Source organism: Neofelis nebulosa, chromosome 9, assembly GCF_028018385.1.
Source record: "Neofelis nebulosa isolate mNeoNeb1 chromosome 9, mNeoNeb1.pri, whole genome shotgun sequence".
Lineage (NCBI taxonomy): Eukaryota > Metazoa > Chordata > Mammalia > Carnivora > Felidae > Neofelis > Neofelis nebulosa.
Window position 1 is genome coordinate 59,898,300 of NC_080790.1, and position 20,199 is coordinate 59,918,498.

Consider the following 20,199-nt stretch of genomic DNA (forward strand, 5'->3'; position numbering starts at 1 on the left):
CTTACTGTTCCTAAAGAAATAAATCATTCTAAACTTTAGGTGCTAGGTATTTAAAAGTTCCTCCTCTGTAGAAATTTAAAAAAATAAAATAAAAAGAACTGATGGAAAAAAGTTCTTTAGTATTTGCATAAGAATTTTACAGATCCCAAGGTAGGATGGCAGAACACACACACACACACACACACACACACACACACGCACACACATGCACAAGCACACGCGCACACAGACGTGTTATTTAGTATTCAGGCTAGTTTAGGATTACTCATTTTCAGAAATAACCAGTCATATGAGTCCCCACAGCTGCTCTGTCTCTGCCAATGACATCCTTTCTCCAAATGGATGTTGGGACCTCAAGCCCTTTCCCTGCCACTGCCATTCTCACCCCTGGTATATTGTCATCTTGCTGCAGGATCCACTGAAGTGCTCTATTACGTTCCTTTGCTGCTTTCTTGTTAGAGCCTTCTCCTGACATGCCAGGAAAAATGCCCAGTGGTCTAGGCCACCATCCAGGCTCCACCTTTCTTCCCATCAAGATGCAAGAGTTTCAGAGCTAAAGGGGTTGATACTTAAAACCCAGAACTACTCAAGTTCTGGGAACTGAGGACTCAGGCCTAGGGCAACTACTAGCATTATTCTAGTGGTATTTTATTTATTTTTTAGAGCATTTTTTAAATGCTTATTTCTATATTTTGAGATAGAAAGGGTGGGGGGAGGAGCAGTGAGAAAGAGGGACAGAAAGAATCCCAAGCAGGCTCTGCATGGAGTCTGATGTGAGGCCCAAACTCACGAACCATGAGATCATGGACTCTTAACCGACTGAACCACCTAGGTGCCCCTCTAGTGATATTTTAAATTAATAGGCTTTTGTGGGTTTGTCTGGCTGGAGGATGCTAATAACAGTGCTTCTTTTGGAAAATGTATTCTCAGTCCTGCAAAATTATCTTCTAAATAAATTTTGCAACCCATTTAAAAGTGAGTGGATTCCCTCAAAAAGTTAAATAGAGAATTAACATATGACCCAGCATTCCAATCTTAGGTATATACCCCAAAGAACTGAAAAACAGGGATTCAAAGAAATGCCTGCACACAATGTTCATAGTAGCCAGAAGATGGAAACAACCCAAATGTCCATCAATGGATGAATGAATAAACAAAATGTGGTTATATGCATATAATACAATATTATTCAACCACAAAAAGGAATGAAGTAGTGGTACATATTATAATATGCATGAAGCCTGAAAACATTATGTAAATTCAATGAAGCCAGACACTAAAGGGCGACTACTATTTGATTCCACTTATATGAAATATCTAGAATAAAGCACATTTCTAGAGACAGAATGCAGATTAGAGATTCCAGGGGGATTACAAGAGGAGAAAATGGGAAATTATTGTTCAATGAGCACAGACTTTCTGTTTAGGGTGATGAAAACTTCTGGAAATAGTAGTGATTGTATAACACTGTGAATGTATTAAATGTTACTGAATTGTATGCTTTAAAATGGTCAATTTTGTGATACGTGAGCTTCAAATCAATAAAGAAATATGCTCAGTATCTAGAAATATATAAAACTTGAAGTAGCAGATAAAGTATGTTTTGTTCTGTAAAGAACATATGGTGGGAAAAGAGGACTGACTTAAGAGCTAGAAAACCCAAGAAGTCCAGTTTAAGCCTTAACTCGGCCATTACTATTCAGGCCTTCTTAAATGAGTCATTTCCCTCTCTGAGCCTCAGTTTCATCATGTAAGGAATATGATACCATCTGCTCTGCTTAATTCTGAGGCTGAGATTCAGAAACGGCATAGCAAACTAATATGTCGGGGAAAAAGTACTAATTGCTATAATAAATGGAAAGTTGGAAGCATTGGAACCCCAAAAAGGAAAAGGATGAATATATACTTTCTCTTTCTAACACCTTATCTCTTACTTCATATGCTAACTAGGCTTTAGGCAAATCTTGAGAAACAATTATTTGGTCTGGAAGAGGTTCAGTATAGTCCAGGGTAATTGCTGGAGCTTACCAAGCTGGGGAACAAAGGCAATTTTAGTCTGAATGTGCAGTAGCCAACCCAGTCTAGATCAGATTCTGTCTTATGCAGTAAGCAATATAAAGCCCCAAAGGGATGCTAGAATCAATCTGTAGTCCATGACTATCTTTCAGATTATAAATGATCTATAGGTGAAATGGGGCCACTTCAAAGCTTCAGCAGTAATATGTGGGATGGGAAGGAGAATTTCAGTCTGTTTTGTTTAGAACCTTCAATAAATCAGGCTCCAAGTTTGAAAAAAGGGAAGGAAACCGAATTTGTAGCTTTTTTTTCTAGTGGCACAAGGCTTCTTGTATAGTAACATCTAATTTATCCAATACAATGAGGAAAGGTGTTGAAAGAATTTGTTTAAAAAAATTAGTCTCTTCAAAATATTTAAAGGTAATAATTTTAAAATGTATACAGAAATTATACTACCTAGTATTTACATTTTTATATAGTTAACATAACTAATATTTTCAAAATCCCCTAGAAACCGAAGGGAAAATGCAAACATGAAACAATATATTAGTTTATGGGATACTTGTTGAATTCACACGAATGTACAAGACTGAGCATACCTGTAAGTTGTTAAGGCAACAATAAATATGTTCTAGGTAATCTAGTATAATGGGAAGGATCCTGTATGATAGGGTTCTGGTGACCTGAATTCTAGTCCAAGGTCGGGCACTTACGGATCTATGTGACTTGAGCTTTCCCTGTAACTCTGTCTCCACTGTACAATGAGAAGGTTGGGCAATAGTGTTCAAAAGACAAGGTGTTTTTTTTTTTTTTTTTCTGGTTTTAAATTTTAAGCAGTAGAACCTTTTCTTTAAATGAACTCTTCCAAGGAGTCTGCTATTTCGAATAAATAAACTCAGAGCTGCTCTGTTTGAAGTAAGGTAGGAAATCCAGACGCCTGTCTGCTTTCTGCTCTCTTATTGTCCTGACAGCCCCGAGATGCCTCTGAAGAAGCTTTAGGGCTCCACAGAACACAGTTTGAAACCCACTGGGCCAGATAAAGCCAAAGGTCTCTTCCTGTTCTAATATATTCTGATTTCACTAATGTAGGCATTTTCAAATGTCCCATATAAATGCTTATTTTTGGAGGAGTTTTTTAATTGTAAATATATTTTTGGCAAATAGAGAAGAAAAAGTTTAGGAAAGCTTTCCAATTCTAATCTACTACCATCATTTTACTAGTCTACTTTCACACGGCTAATAAAAGTAAAAAATTACTTATATTAAAGGAATGAATGTTCCACTTTATGTTTTGACATTTTTTTCTTAATATAATTTACTTTTAATTTGGTATAAAAATCTGAATTTATTTCTCATTTTTACGCTTCTTGTAGGAGCAGCATTTTAAACAAATGCATACATTCCTTTAAAATATAGGGGCGCCTGGGTGGCGCAGTCGGTGAAGCGTCCGACTTCAGCCAGGTCACGATCTCGCGGTCCGTGAGTTCGAGCCCCGCGTCAGGCTCTGGGCCGATGGCTCGGAGCCTGGAGCCTGCTTCCGATTCTGTGTCTCCCTCTCTCTCTGCCCCTCCCCCGTTCATGCTCTGTCTCTCTCTGTCCCAAAAATAAATAAAAAAAAAACGTTGAAAAAAAAAAAAATTTAAAATATACACATACACTGTTTTTTTTCCCCAGTAGCTCACTCTGCACTTAGATCTATACAATCACTATTGGCAATCAGCATTAAATGGCAATCTACCCTCTGGTTAGGAGCTAACTTGCTGCTCTAACCCATTTTTATAAACCTTCCTATATACTTTAATCCTTTCAAATGCAACTGTGACACAAACTATTACAGACTTTTAAAAACCTGTTCCCTTGGAAAAAAAAAAAAACAAACTGTGGAGCATCAGTAACCAGATAGTATTCTCAAATTTCAGTGATCTAGTCCATGGAGCCGTCCCCTATGCATAGTGCTCTGTTTCATGCAGTACATGGCTTTAGCTGGCCAAATCTTTTTTTTTTCCCAATGAATCAGTAGAACAGTGAAGATCTTACTTTTTTTTTAAGCAGTGGCATATCAATGAGGCACAGATGTGTATTCCAACTCTGCATGGATGAGCACACTGTTCAATAGTGCTGGCTCACACGGTATCAGGGCGAGTTATCACTTCCCATGAAGGCACTCTTATCACCAGGGCCCAGAGAGGTGGCTGCAAATCGCAGCCTTTTTATTTTCAAGGCAGTTCTGCTGAACATTCAGGCTTCAAAGATTCACACTTCCAAAACTCTATAAGAGTTTGTGAACGCTCAATTTGCCAAAACTGTTTACAGTGTAATTGGGCACCGTACCTGTGTCCATGAGATAGCGAAGGCGCTTCTCCACCAGCGCGGCACGGGTGTCAATTTGCTTTTGCTCATTCTCTAGTGCTGCCAATTCTCCTACAACATACTGACTGGTGTCTTTGAACCCTTTCTGTTAACGAGAACAAACAGGAAGGAAAAAAAAATCACTTGTAAGTTGCATTTTTCCTTTCTACAAACACTTAGTAAAGCACTTACCTAGAGAACCAAATAACACCGTTAGTATCACCCTTAGTATGAAAAAGCAACTCCCTGTGATTCAAGAAATTTTCATAAATGCTATGTATAGCAAAACTTTTGCAAATAGAGAAAATCTCAGCTGTTTAGTATTATATTTATAATTTAACACCCAGATTTGCCATATTTAAAAAGTTAATGCAGAGAAAAAAATTCTCCTTGAAGTCAGAGTTATTTAAGCATGGACGACGATAGAAGACAATCTTCCTCTTGGTGACTGTCAAAACAAACACCAATGACACATTTCATTCAAATGTGCAATATGCAAAAATGGAGCCTTACTAAGGAAATGATTCTTAAAGTATCTATCCTGAAAAACATAGACTTATTCTTACAAAAATACAAAATTAAAGAGATACATTTCTTGCTGTCATAGTAAATATACTATTTAAAATGCTTTTTAAAAATTATAAAAAAGAAGTTTCTAATATTTCCAGTTTTCCCTCCAGCTGGCTGCTGTACTTTAACATGTCGTTCTGTTGATATATCACTAATTATTGTAGCTGCGAATTCTAACTTGACAGGTGGTTTCAAACCTTGCTGCAAGGATCTAATGCAACTAGTGCACTGATTTGGTTAATCTCCCATCTAACCAAATTTGGATTTCAATTTGAAATGTTACTTTTTACAATCATCCATGTTTAAAAAATTATCCTTAGAAGTTTTATTTGAAGTAGCAGTTCTATTATAAAGTACCAGTAGAGTCTTAATTTTTATTTTCATATTACTCATTTAAATCATTAGGGGGTAGGGTTATTACTTGTGGTAGAGTTACAAAGAGATTAATTATGGCTCCCTTTGTAATACCTGTTTACCTTGTGACATTTCCAGAGCTAAGTTTCCCAAGTAGCTAAGGAATACTGAAGAAATGCTTAAGTGATTACTTTCACTACCACCATTACTAGCATCAGAATTTATAACATTATGTATTCAGAGAAACAAATATGAACAATCTCTTCTATCAAATCCCTTCCCTACCTAGAAGCATATTAATCTCTAAGAAGCCCTGAGGAATTATCTTTGGGTCCTCCTTAAACAAGAAACAAAATCAAGAATTATGTTATTTATGAGCATATTCTGGAATCACCATGATCAATAAACACATCTAACCATACATATGACTTATCTATCTTTGGAACCGGTAAATTCACATGTGAACTCTATATCAGCTTACTGTTAAACTGATTTTGGTGGTTGACAAACTTAAAGATCAAATGTATTTTAGGAAATCATAAAACTGATAATTTTTCAGTATAGTGTGATCAAATAAGTTACTGTATTTTTTAAAGACCCATAAAAATGGATATTCTCCCATCTCAATATGAAATATAACAAAATCATAACAGAATAAATGTAAATGGTAACTTTAAAATCTGGAATAACCTATTTGCCGTATAGCACAGCATTTCCAAAAAGGACTTTCCTTTTTTCATTCCCATACAAAGGGGCAAAACAAACATAGTCTGTAAAGACAACATGAGTAAGAAAGATAAAGGGAAGCAGAAATGATAAGCAACATATAAACTTCATTGTTTTTACAGACTGGCTCAGTTAAAAACAGTCACAAAGTTTATTACCAGATTTCTTTAGTGTGAGTATACAGTATACTCAAGTATTCTGCAACTTACAAATTATACCAAACATTCCATCTCGATATATGAGTGAGCTGTTCTGTGTACTAAAACCTGTCTTAGTACAACTTAAAAATGAGAAGTTTTTAAGGACCCTAATTTGTAGTCTGTAATTCTGAGTGCACTTATAAGGATTTAAAAATCCAGCAAAGATCATTTTAACAGTAAAAACAATGAAAATATTTACACAAACTACAGATAATAAAAAAGTAGCACCGTTCTTAGAGAGCTATGCTTCCGGACAAAAATTCAAGTTAAAACTTGTTCTTCCTGCTTCTGTCCCGCAGCTGTCCATCAAAAGCAGCTTTCTCCCTGCGGTCTATCAAATATTTCCCTCACAAATCAATTTTACACATGATCAGCCCATACCCCTACTGAGCTGAACCTCCCCGTTAATTAAGTGAAGAAATTACCATATATATTATATTAATGCAAACATCATTCAGCTAGTAATTCACGGCTGATCTGGATAATGGAAAGGTTGAACACCCATTAACCCAAGCCAACAAAATGGGTTGGCTGAGAAATTCTAGCAGGTCTCATGTGACTTTTCCCTCTAACTGCAGCTCTGCGGTATCTGCTATTGTAATAATTAAAATCCTCCTGGTAGATCAATACTGGAATCTCTTTATGGGAAGTGCCCTGATGGAAATGTCTCAAGGAAGCTGGGGCTGTGGAACTCTGAAAAATTCATTTTTTTTTATCTGACAATTATCACCACACTGCAGACTAATTCAACAGTGCACCCCTCTCACTCTGCTTTGAATGCACTGGAGATTGACATCTTAAAAAACCTAACATCTCATTTTAACAAATAAAGGCACTATTTCCACATACAGTTTGGAATTATCAGCAATCATGAAACCACACAAAAAATTAATATACATTAAGCACTTCATCTTCTGATGGCTTCCTCTGAGTTTCAGTTATCGCTGTCTTCTCCTCATTTCCTTTCTTTGTATCTTCCTGTATTGATCTCTGCCTTTTCATCTCTTAAAAAAAAGGGGGAAAGACATGTAAAATTATTATAAAGCTTGATATTTGTGTATTGAAATGTGGATTTACACTATCAGCTTTTATATATATATATATATATATATATATATATATATATATATACACACACACACATACACACACACATATATAGCTAAACACTATTAAATCATAAGATGGGAAAACATTTTTAAAAGTGTTCCTACCTGGTCTATTCTCAACATATTGACTGAAAGACTGAAGTTGAGTTTTTCTGACTGTAGAATCCTTGCTGAAAACAACAGGATTTCTAAATCGTTCTGTTGCTTTTTGTAATCGTTCAGTCCGGAGATCTTCTGTGCCATTCTAAAAGTAAAACAAACGTAGTTAAGACATCCTGATTGTATAAACGTGAAATTACGTATTAGCAGAACAACTTTTACTGATTTAAGAGAATGCCAAATTAGAAACTTTGTGAAAGAAAAAGGATTTCAAAGAGCTCTAAGTAGTTCAACTACAAGTGCTGTTGCCTGTAACCAAAACTTTGGGAGACATAGTTTAGATGGAGGATCACTCTTGATAACTTTGATTCATTAGATGCTGTAAACCCCTGTGTCTTCTCCCAATGATATGTATAATTTAAAAGGCATGGTGCTTCTTTCTGGTCCCCCACTATTCTGCCCCATCGGTTTGTACAGTCCCACAGACTTGTATGACAAGAAGAACTAGTTTCTAATTTTATGCCCATTGAGATAAACCACTAATGCTGGATGAAGGCTAAAAGGTAGGATTATAATACTACCCCACTGAACTGCATTTCATCAGCTATAACTTTCCAAAGCCAGATTTGTAAGTAAGCCCTTTACAGCTAAGGAAACTACAATTATCTTTTCCAGAGCTTCCTATGTTAATACTGGTAACAAATTCAAATGGTTCTATCAACAAGAAATATCCCAGAAGACTGAACTACTGCAGTGTGTGGAAGCTGCAGATACCGAGGTGCTGTGTACCAAACAAATATTTCATTTTATACCTAATCTTTTATTATTTTTATTAAGTGTTTTGAAAGTAAATAGGGAAAGGCTAAGATGCATGACTAATAGCTAAGCCTGCTGAATGCTGAAACTGGTTATCAAAAGCTACCAAGACTTTGCCCTTCCTCTGCATTGAGACAATCAGTAATGAGGGAGCCCTCCAATGGCCTATTCTCTAGCCTCAAGGAGGCCTGGGATACAGAATCCTCAGGGGAAGGTAACAGTTTATCCTTTTCCACAAACACAGAATGCCTCATTTATAAACGTGTAAACTGCATTTTATTAAAAAAAATAAAACCCCAAATCAATGCTGAAAGCTTCAAGAGAACAGATGGACTCTATATGTTCTTTATAAGCACCATTTAAAAAATCTTAACTAAAAAGATCCACACAAAGACAAGCTGTTTAAAGCACACCTTTTGTTGAAATAACTTTAAAAATTACCACATAAGAGATTTTTAGATAGCGAAACAATTTCACCTATTGAGACAATTAAACCTTAAGAATGAAAATACTCTCATTTTATTTTTTCAAGTTACAGAATATCTCTATTATTAGTATCATGTACATACTATGCTAGCTATGTAGCTGGGATAAAAACAATTTTGGCTTTTATTTATTTGTTTAAGAAAAGTGTGTATTCTTATAGCTATTATTATAACTGCCCAATGGTTTAAAACTCAAGTCTTTACCAAAATAAACAAACACGGCTAAATTTTTTGAGGCCTGGCAACATGCTGAAATATCAGTGCGATTAGCCAGCAAATCCCATCTTAAGAAACGTTTTTATGACTAGGGACTTCTGCCACTTTACAAATGTATTCCTCTAAACCCACTAATTCAGTTAGCCTTTTCAATCCATTGTATTATTCTTAGGCCAGCATCATTCTGCATTAAATCCACTGCAGAAAGCTAAATTGAACACAAAAAATCAGACCTGATCCAGGCTTCCTTTTGTTCAAAGATAGAGACCAAAAGTCCTCTGGTGCTGCCACACACTTTCATCACCAATTTATAGAAACCAACAGTATAAGGGAAAAGCAATGAAAGTCATTGTTTTGGGACTTCAAAGCATCTGTGTGTCAGAGGAAGGAAATCCTTTCAGTCAGCAGGGCAGTCCCCATAGTCCGCAGGTGGGTGAAAAGTTATACAGGACTAGAAGTGCCCTAAAGCTACAGAAATATTAATTATGCCATGAGAGGAAAAGAAGGATGGCTTGTTGAGGATAGTACAAATAGCCTAAATAATAATAATCTTCATGTGACATTTGGCTAAAATATTACTTATACAAGTTAAGATTCATATTGGCACACAACACTTGCAAGTATCTTTATATACAATCACATACCATCTTCAGTTATTAATTAACACTAATTCTAATTCATCTAAACAGGTCAGAGGTTGAGGGTAATAGAAAAAATGCTGGAATTCTCTTAGCAATATTCTTCCTAGCAAATATATATACATATAGAAGTTGAAAACAGTTTCTACACTCATGAACACAACAAATTAAAGTAGTAGTTTCTCTGGAAAGCAGTGATTACCATATTGCTACTTAATTGATTTGCTATTCAATAAAAAATGTCTATCTTAATCTTAATGTGAAGAACTTGTAAGAAATTGATTTTAGGTTTATAAAGTGCCAGTGGAAGCTAGAATGCACACAGAGACAAATATTTTAAACAATTTACCTTAATGTCTTGCTCTGAGCTCTCAGTTATAGCTTTCTGTGCAGCACTGGAAAGTGAATTTTCCACCTGTGGCTGAGCCTCTAGGAGCTTCTTTAGCTTCAAGTCCACCAACTTAGTGTTTTGTTCTGTTAAATACACAAATACTATGAATAACTGAGATGCACTGAGATATGTAGGCTATCAATTTAGGAGACATCACAAAAATATTACTATATTTTTAAAAAAGACATTAGATTTGTGAAGGAACCTATCAGACCTGACAAATGCACAACTCTTCATATATATATAAACTGTAATACATACTATATAACTATAGTATAAATGAGTAGTCTTTAGGTATGTTAACTATACATTTTTTTAATTGAGATACAATAGATATGTAACATTATATAAGTTTAATGTGTACAATGTGATTTGATACATTTATATAATGCAATATAATTACCACTGTAGCATTAGTTAACTCTTCTATCACATCATATAATTATCATTTCTTTTTTGTAGTGGGAACAACTAAGATATAATCTCTTAGCATATTCTTCATATACATGTATACACACACACACACACACACATATACATGTATATATAATCATATATATTTTTCTCCCCAAATCAGTCCCCTTAAAGAATATAGTCAATATACCTTAAGACCATTCAGTTGCATCATATAGTTAATAGTAGCTATGTTTACCTGAAAACCTAAGACTGCATTCGATGTATACATTTATATAAGTAACTGCATAGGTTATACATAATAAAACAAACTATCTACAAAGTAGATATCTAAAAGGGGCAATACAATTTATTCTTGTTACATTATTTCATTTTCAATTCTTCTAGTATATTAAATTTATACACATAATACCATATTAAAACAAGTTCTCAACATGACTCAGTCATGTATACATTGTTGGAATCAATGTTTAAGTGTGTACATTTATACCCAGCATTAAAATAGGGCATATGTTTAACAAATACCTTAAAATTAGAGGGCAGAAACACAACAATCATATTTTGGAATATAATAATTATGGATAGAAATTTAAAATAAATAAAACAGCTACAACTTTTAAAATAAATAATTTCAAATTAATTTTAGCAAGTACACTAATCTTTAATAATAAAATAATTCAGAAACAAATGGAAACAAATAATTATATTTAAACAAATTCACTCAAAGGAACTGTTTAATAAAATGGTTGTTAAAAGACATGCCAACCATTTGGTGAATGATATTTTTCATAAAGATTAATAAGTTTTCTAATTATAAGACTCTTAATAAATGCTATTATCATTACTTTCATGCAAATTGGTCAGTTTATATTGCCAGGCTTCTCTTTTAAACAATATCTGATGAACTATGGTCAAATCAAGATAAAGATTAAACAATTTATTATTAAAACATTATGACTTTTATATACATATTAAAAAAAGAATTTTGGGGAAAATAAAGAAAGGCTAAAAATCATAAAACATGCTACGTGCTTCCAGATTCCAATTTGCACTCCTATTTCTTATTGCCATGAACTAAACTATAGTGTGGATTGGAAAGTCTGTCCTATGTACAGGCCAACACTTACTGGCATGCCTGAGAGTTGTAAACAATGTTTTACTTAACTCCAAAACCAAAAAGACTGAGAGGTGTTTTGTTTGACATACATGAAGAAGGAGTTTTTAAAAAGGACAAGAGTCAAGCTGGTTAACCCTAATATATATATTTTTAATGTGAATGAAGTATTGGAAGTGTCACTTTCATTTTTTTAAAAATTTGTTTTATTATTTTCTTAAGTAATCTCTGTGTCTAATGTAGGGATCTAACTCATGACCCTGAGATCTAGAGTCACATGCTCTACCAACTAAGCCAGCCAGGTGCCCTTAGCCCTAATATTAACCAACCATTAAAGTAGCCCACCAAGTTGCTGTAACTAAAATGAGAAAATTCCCCCCACCTTACCTAAGAAATGACTAATTTTTCCTATCTTCATACTCTACTGCAAAATCAGAAAATATGTATCATTTACTGTCAATGATTTTATACTTCCATAAACTGAATCTTGAGGCTTTAATTCTATACCTGTAAATGCCCTCAGCAGTAGTGTTACTGGTTTCTGATAAAGCCTTCAGTGGTGGTTGTGGTAAGGGGGTGGGTAAGCAACAACAATCTTTTCCAAAAAGAAAAAAGAAATCTACTATATTTTAAATAGAAAGAAATAAAAGGTAGTCCTAATTTTGGGTTAAACATTTAAATTTTTTCCTTAAATATCAGCATCTCCCTGGATTTGCACAATTATAAATATACTGATTTCCATTTAGTAAAAGTGTAGCTTAACACTAGGCCATGAAGGAGTGACTGAGAAAGGGCATGGGTTTTCTTGGGTGCTCCCTAAAGTCAGGAAGTCCTTAGCTGATTATATTTTTGAGAAATAACACCAGGTTTCAAACAGAAGAAGCAATAAAACAGGTTAGCACTGCAGGAACATGCCAGGGTTAGGAAAAAGAATACCTGTTTTCACTCCCTTTAGATTTTTACAGGAAAAGATAAATATTAGGGACCTCACTTCCTCACTTTTAAGTCTAGAGACATTGCCAAACACTTTTTACTGCTAGAAGAATTCAATTCAATAAGCATTTATGGAACCTCTCAGGTATACAAAGCTTTTGATTACTATCTGACACTGACTTATAAAGGTAATGCATCTAGAACACTCAACTTTTAAAGCAAGAGTATTTTATATTTTAAACACCAACTCAGTGATTATTGGTATAATATTTACTGACATAAGATATGAGATTAATAGCAGTCTGTATAAGCAGTTTTCAAAGTGTCTTATTGTAATTAGTTATTAAATAGTGTAAATTAATATATTAGTACTATGTAAATATTTAAAGTAAGCACAAAATTTGCAAAATAATATTACAAGTAAGACTATCAATTCTAAACCAAGTCAGAAAATCTGATCCATGGTTGAGGTTTACATTTGAAGTATTCCATAGATACTACATCTATACCTTACAACATCACATCAAAATATTTATGCTGAGATGGGAACCAATGTTTGAATGCCTATAAGTTGTCTCATATAACATAAAATATAAAAATGAACTTTAGTAATAAGAGAATGCAAACTATAATTTATTCCAATTGTATTGCTAATTTTAACACTAAATCTAAAACAAAATAACATAAAATTGATGGAAAGTGGACTCAGCTAAATGATTTGTGAGGGCATAAGATGTAATAAAGCTACAGAAAGAATTTATTATCATTATTGATGAGGTAATAATAAAAATATAATTATAAAGTGTGCCATGCAGCAGGATGCAAAGTATTTATAATTTGAAATTACCGGGAGTATCAAGGTCATTTTCTAAGTTAGTAAGTTCATCTCCACCTCCTACAACAAAGCCTTCAGGAATCTCCTCGTTAGTATCTATCTCAATATTATCATTTTCATCTGTAGGAACATGTAGCAATAATGTTAGTATATTATTCTATTTTATATCATTCATCCAAAACACTAAAGTAGAAAACCCAGTATTTTAATGACAGTTATTCAAATATAGTCTGACACAGATCAGCAAGAAATCAGTTTTAAGTCACTTTTCACTACTGGATTAACATTTGTATTTTACATTCATATGTCAAAGATGAATTGTCACATCAAAGAAGTTACAAAGGTTTTGACAATTTGTCACATGCGGTCTCTGAATCACTGAGTTCATCAAGTCCCTATATTTTAAAATGTAATGTGTAAGTAATCTCTAACAACAGACATACAAAAATAAAGTTGGTTTACTAATAAAGTCATCAAATAATATTTCTAGATTTCACCTTTTTAGCAGTTATGAGATATAAATGTATAAAGAAACAAATCCTTCTACATAAACTTGTAGCTATATTTATATCATTTGTATGAAGACTTGAGTGCTTTTCCACTATTAATGAATATTATCATGAAATCATTATGGAAAAATTAAGAGACATGATTGAGACTGGAACAGACAGTACCTTATGCAAAAGAAAGTTCAGAAACAATTAGAACAGTACATCTTGGGAGACTGAAAGCTGAAAAAAGTTAGTATTGAAAATTAAATACACGGAAATGAGGAAGTCACGCTAGTTTTTATACACTTAGTAAAACGTTTTGGATCACAATTAGTTGAGGTTTTTTTTTTTTTTACATTAAAGTTTTTTTTATATACTTTTTTCCTTTCTAAATCCAAGTGATAAAACTGGGTTAAGTAATTTTGAATTTTATGCATTTGAAAAAGCACAGCAATAATTTGATTTGCATGTAAGAGGTTTAGCTTTAAATTCTGTTACTGACAGGCAGTGTACCTTTTGGAGAAATACCTGTCTAGCCCTGAAAGTTAAAGAATATCCCTACTACTCTACCATTAACCTTTTATTGGGCAACTTTTATCAATAATGAGGTATTCCAACATCATTTCAAGTGAGAAATTCCAAAATTCTATACTTTTGGCTTCATCCTTCAATATTTGTCCTTTTCCCTGTATACCTTTGTGTTTGATTTGGGGCCTTCCCAAGTAAATACTTATTATGATCATTAATATTAATAACAATAGTTTACTTTTATTGAAGACATCCCACATACTATGTATGTCATTTATAAGAACACAACAAAGAAAAAAAAAGATTAATAAATTCCCCTAGGGAAAAACATTGCTAAATGCTTTCAAATTGCCAAGGCATTATACTTGGCTACATTATTTAAGTACAATCAGTTGAGAGATATTTTCTAATCAGTTGGGCTTAGCACAACTAATTTCATAAATGTTAGCATCTTCATTATCCTTAAAAATTCTTCTCTAAGTAATTTTGCAGTAAACGTGAATGAACAAGTATTTCCTGAGGACTAAAAAAGTGTTTATAAGACTTCCTTGTATTACTCTGTCAGAGATAGTTCACTATCAGTAGTTTTTAGAGTGTTGCTGCCAACTAGCCTCTACTAATTATTACTGACCATAATTAATCTAGAGTGAAAGCACAAAATTCAACATTCATTCATTTGTTTATTCCAGAAACTTCTACTACATATTGTATCTACAATTTACAAAACACTGCTAGATGTTGAGGAGATACCGAGTTTATCTTATTCCACCTTAAAGATATACGTTCAAGTGATTACAAAACCATATACAACAGGTAAGTGTTATGGGATAAAAATAAGTTATAGAGCAAATTCAAAAAATGAAAAGATTTCTCTTTGCCAACAGTACCAGGAGTTGTTCTTCAGAAGCATTAACCTTCGAAGCATTTAAAATTAAAAAAAAATTTTTTAACGTTTATTTATTTTTGGGAGAGAGAGAGAGAGAGAGACAGAGCCTGAGTGGGGTAGGGGCAGAGAGAGGGAGACACAGAATCTGAAGCGGGCTCCAGGCTGTGAGCTGTCAGCACAGAGCCCAATGCGGAGCTTGAACTCATGGACTGTGAGATCATGACCTGAGCTGAAGTCAGACACTTACAGACTGAACCACCTAGGCACCTCCAAAGCATTTTAAAGGGAAATAATGTGAGGTAAGACTTGAAAGGTAAAACTGCAGAGAGCCTTGAAGGGCAGAATGGGAAGTTTAAATTTTACTTGTTAAGAATGGAGAGATACTGGTGTTCTAACATGATCAGCACTGAACTCTTTAAGAGTAGTCTATAAAGTAATTTTCTATCGAAGTGTCTTATTGTAATCAGTTGTGAAATATGTATAAAATAATTAATAGTAATATAAGCAATGAAGTTTATGACTTTTGTAAATTACAATGGCTTTAATATTATTCCTAAAATATCACTCTTGCTTATAGTCTGATATGCCTTCCTATGTGAAAGAAAAAGTGGTCTAAGGATTGCCCACAGAAGTGTACAATGTATGTGACATCATCCTTGATGTGAGTGAGATTGGTGACCTAGATGTCAGACTGGAGAACTGAAAGGAAATCAAGGTCAGAGACTGCTATAACCTCCAGGCAAGCAGCACAGAGAGCCCAACCTAGTATACAAGAATTGGAAGTGGGTATAATGCAATTTGAAAACTACTGATGGGATACTGGGTGGTTGGGGAGAAATACTGAGAAGGAGAAGGGTGAAGCAGACATCAAAATTGACCCTCCAGTCTGAGTGACTAAAAGGATGGCATTGCTATGAAAAGAAATGCTAAGTCTGGAAATGTGGTCAGATATGGGTACTTTCAGTTTCCAGCGATATGCAGAAAATTGTATTTCCCTTCATTATCCATGTATACTGGGTTCCACTGTCACGTTAAATAGGTGACATTCATTTTATTTCCAACTAAGTGAACTCTGTTTACACTACCACTCATGAACAATGCTGAGTGTTTATATATGTATTGTTAACCTTAGATAAAAGGATTACTATTTGAGAAAGCAAGAGTAAAAAACTGATCTACGCAGCTCAAGTCTTCTTAAGAATGGATTTCTACTTTTCATTCCCTGATTTCAGTTTTAGCCCAATCCCTTGAATTCTTTTCAACAGTTACTGTTACAACACATTTCTTCACACCTGTGGTAATAGTCTGAATGCATTCTAGCAGAAACAAAGTACATGTGTGTTTGTGAAAGATATTACATATTATGTGTATGACATCTATCTATCTATCTATCTATCCATCCATCCATCCATCCATCCTTCCATCTTTATGGCTAATCACTGAAAACCCAGCAGGTGAGGATGGTGGAAAGTAAATTTGAGATCCAACAGAAGTTGGTTTATAAATATGGCACATATAATGTATGTAGGAAAAGGTAAAAGGAGATTGGCTATGTACTGGAATGAGAAAGTGTATTCCAGTTGACACTGAGCAGTACTATAAGCAAAATGGGAATCCCAGTGATATATTCATAGCCAGCAATAAGGCTAGTCTTACAACACTTATCATTTATAAATAAATTAAATGGAAAAACAGGGTATCTGGTGATGGTAAAAAAAGAATATCCACACGTTCACAAAAAGAAGCTGAAGTGATCATAAAAACATATTTAGAAAAAACTTCAGAAAATACGTTCAGAAAAAATTTTCTCACTTGTATCATGATTTTTTAATTCTCACTGAAGTCCCCTATAAAATTAATAACTTGTTATTATAGGTAACAACATTTGTTATTCATAATATATGTTATATATAGTTATTTATAATATAACAATTATCAAATATCAATGATAATAAAATCAAACATAAGACAGAAAACGCAATGCAAACATAATTATTAACAGAAGCTGAATATAAAAATTATTGAAGACCTACAATATTTCATTTTGGTTTAGCAAATTTAGATAAATCTATTTGCCATAACTGAAATGAAGATAAGACAGAATACAAACATATTCATGGACAAAATTTAAAAAAAAACACATTTCCTTTATACACTTGAAATGCAAAAACAAAGTAACACTACTTTATATAAATCAAAGAGAGGCAACAATGTCAGTGCAAAAGTTAAATGACACTAACCTAACTCAAACCAAAGTGATAAGCTATAGAATAAACACATATGTATAATGAATAAAATATATATATTTAATATACCATATAACATATAATAAAGATATGACACAATATAATCTTAAAACAGGATAGATACCTTTTTCCAAGTGTCAGTGGACCATTAACAAAAAGTTAACATTTAATTTGTCAAAATGAAAACTTATTAATTCCCAAAGCAGAAATTCAGGCCATACTCTCCAACCACAACACTATACAGCTAAAAATGAAAGTACCAAACTTTGTCCCCAAATACCTGCACCTTGTCAAGTAAAGATCAATATAATAAAATGAACCCACGAGTTTGCTACATAGAACCAGGATTTCTTTTTAAGTGGATATTAATGTTTATTTTTGACAGAGAGACAGAGTGTGAGTGAGGGAGGGGCAGAGAGAGAGGGAGACACAGAATCCGAAGCAGGCTCCAGGCTCTGAGCTGTCAGCACAGAGCCCGATGCGGGGCTCAGACTCACAAGCTGTGAGATCATGACCTGGGCCAAAGTCCGACACTTAACTGACTGAGCCACCCAGGCGTCCCCTAGAACCAGGATTTTAAAATTATAGGTCTACAACTACAGAATGATGCAGAAATTGAAAAAAACATGTAGTATGCACAATATCACCTGATTCTCTCATGTGCCCTAAAATTAAGTCAAAAGGAAGACAAGTAAAAGCTATAGCTCCTTGGACAGATATGATTCTGTTATTTCACAAGAATTAGGCTATTTCTGGTTGCAAGAGGATGCAAGTGGGTTGCTTGAATATATGGCTATATACCTGGCTTAAAATGCTTTGTGTATATTTTCTGTGGACACCATGAAGCTGAATACGCGTCACTTCAAACTTACTAAGTTTCCTTTCCTCACTAAGGCAGGTTGCTGCTTGAGAAAAGAAAAAAGCAAGTGTTTCAAGCAAGCATTGAGTCTGAGTAACAATCGTGTTTAACACATTCCCCAGGCTATGCTTCCACATTATTATTTCAACTCTTGACCACTCCCTCCGTTGTTCCTCTGGATCACTGCTTCCAAAATCTTCCCATCCTCATCCTCCATCTAGGCTGGTCCCTACTAATTTCTCTCCCCTTTCACACTATTCCTTATTCAGACCTGATGATTCCCACTAGACAGTGGAAGAGTAGATACTAATTTGTTAATTTTCCCCCTGACTTATCAACCTCATAAGGTCATTTTCCCTTAGGAATTAGACTCTTGTGAATCCAAGTGAATTTCTAATTTGCTATGCAAAGGTCAGCAAACTATAGCATGGGGGCAAAATCTAGCCCACTATAGTTTTGGGGTAAATAACTAGCACATCCATTAATTTACATAATGTTCAAGGCTACTTTCAGGTAACAAGGGCAGAAGTGAATAGTTTAAATAGAGACCATATGGCCTTCAAAGCCTAAAATATCTACTCTAGCTTTTTTCCCCCCCTTTTAAACATTTTATTTATTTTTGAGAGAGAGAGAGAGAGAGAGAGAGAGAGAGAGAGAGAGAGACAGTGTGAGTGGGGGAGGGGCAGAGAAAGACAGAGACAGAATCTGAAGCAGGCTCCAGGTTTTGAGCTATCAGCACAGAGCCTGATGCAAGGCTTGAACTCACAAACTGTGAGATCATGACCTGAGCCGAAGTTGGATGCTTAACCAACTGAGCCACCCAGGCGCCCCTCTACTCTAGCCTTTTTCAGGAAGTTTGCTAAATCCTGGCCTAGCACAGTGACTATCATGGCTCACTAGATTAATGCGTATGTATAATGGTTGAATTTCAGGCAGGATTTTTACCCTCTCCCTTGTCCTAAAGGTCTCTTCCCCTACTCCCAGCCTCAACAGCTTCTGAGCAGACCTAGTCTGCTCCATATTTATGAAGACAGACCGATATCCATCAGGCAATAGCCTTGTTCCACTTGTAGTGGGTCAACCTTAGCTCTGATTAAGAGCCTACCATCTGATATGTGGCTGCCTTCAGTATCCAAAATATAGTGTATCCCACAGGTGAAACGGATCCTGATCACTCTGGTTCTTAGGGAACACAGTCTAGCTTTGACAAGTCTTCATAAGGTATCTGGTGAATCCCATCCCATCTTTATTTCACCTGGCTTTCCCTGTTCTAGTCTACACTTCTTTGCTAGAATGAATCTAATCCTGGATTCTGCAGGTCCAATCCTCACTCGTCTTTTATTTACTTTGTTGACTGTTGACTGTTAAATGATGCCAAAATCAGGTCTTCACATTCCCTAGTTACCAAGTAGGGAAGATATGCATTCTTTGGGTTGTCACACTGATGGAAGTCTCTCCATCTAGTCTAGTCCTGGCTTAGCCTCAACTGGAATTGGATGTTAGTGATAAGACGAATTACACAGATGACCCTTCCTATGACTCTCCACAGATGCAGAAAAGCTTGGCTTTGACTATTAGAAGGCAAATACCTGATTGATGGGGGCAAAGAGTTTATCCATAAAAATAAAATAGATTTAAAAGATATAAAAATAGATACAAGAAAGAAAAAATGAATTATCAGTGTGCTTGAGTCTTCTAAACAGTAGATTAAGTGCCACCTTAGACTAGGAGGAGAAAGAAAAAATGAGAAGGGATAAAGTTGGTAGGGCTCATCAAAAGAACAGATCAGGAGGGTACTACATGGACAAGAGAGCATTGAGAGACAGTCAGCACCAGTGCTGGAGAAGACTTGAGAGTGAGCTTCACTCATGGTCTATGATAACGCCTTTTTTGTTCTCCAGTGACATCTGCCTGAACCCTGAGG

General features: G+C 34.7%; 1 protein-coding gene across 12 annotated transcripts in view; it reads right to left on the reverse strand.

Annotated features, from left to right (window-relative positions):
• EHBP1 (EH domain binding protein 1) overlaps positions 1-20,199 on the reverse strand; it is a 378,662-nt gene that overhangs the window by 40,090 nt on the left and 318,373 nt on the right. For 9 of the 12 annotated variants that reach the window (XM_058683956.1, XM_058683952.1, XM_058683950.1 and 6 more), the window contains 5 exons: positions 13,278-13,385; positions 9,928-10,052; positions 7,430-7,568; positions 7,113-7,219; positions 4,348-4,471 (listed from right to left, as the gene is read on the reverse strand). In XM_058683956.1, coding sequence (XP_058539939.1) covers positions 4,348-4,471; positions 7,113-7,219; positions 7,430-7,568; positions 9,928-10,052; positions 13,278-13,385 — 603 coding nt within the window. The remainder of the gene's footprint in view (positions 1-4,347; positions 4,472-7,112; positions 7,220-7,429; positions 7,569-9,927; positions 10,053-13,277; positions 13,386-20,199) is intronic. The other 3 variants (XM_058683960.1, XM_058683959.1, XM_058683958.1) reach the window with 1 other exon arrangement.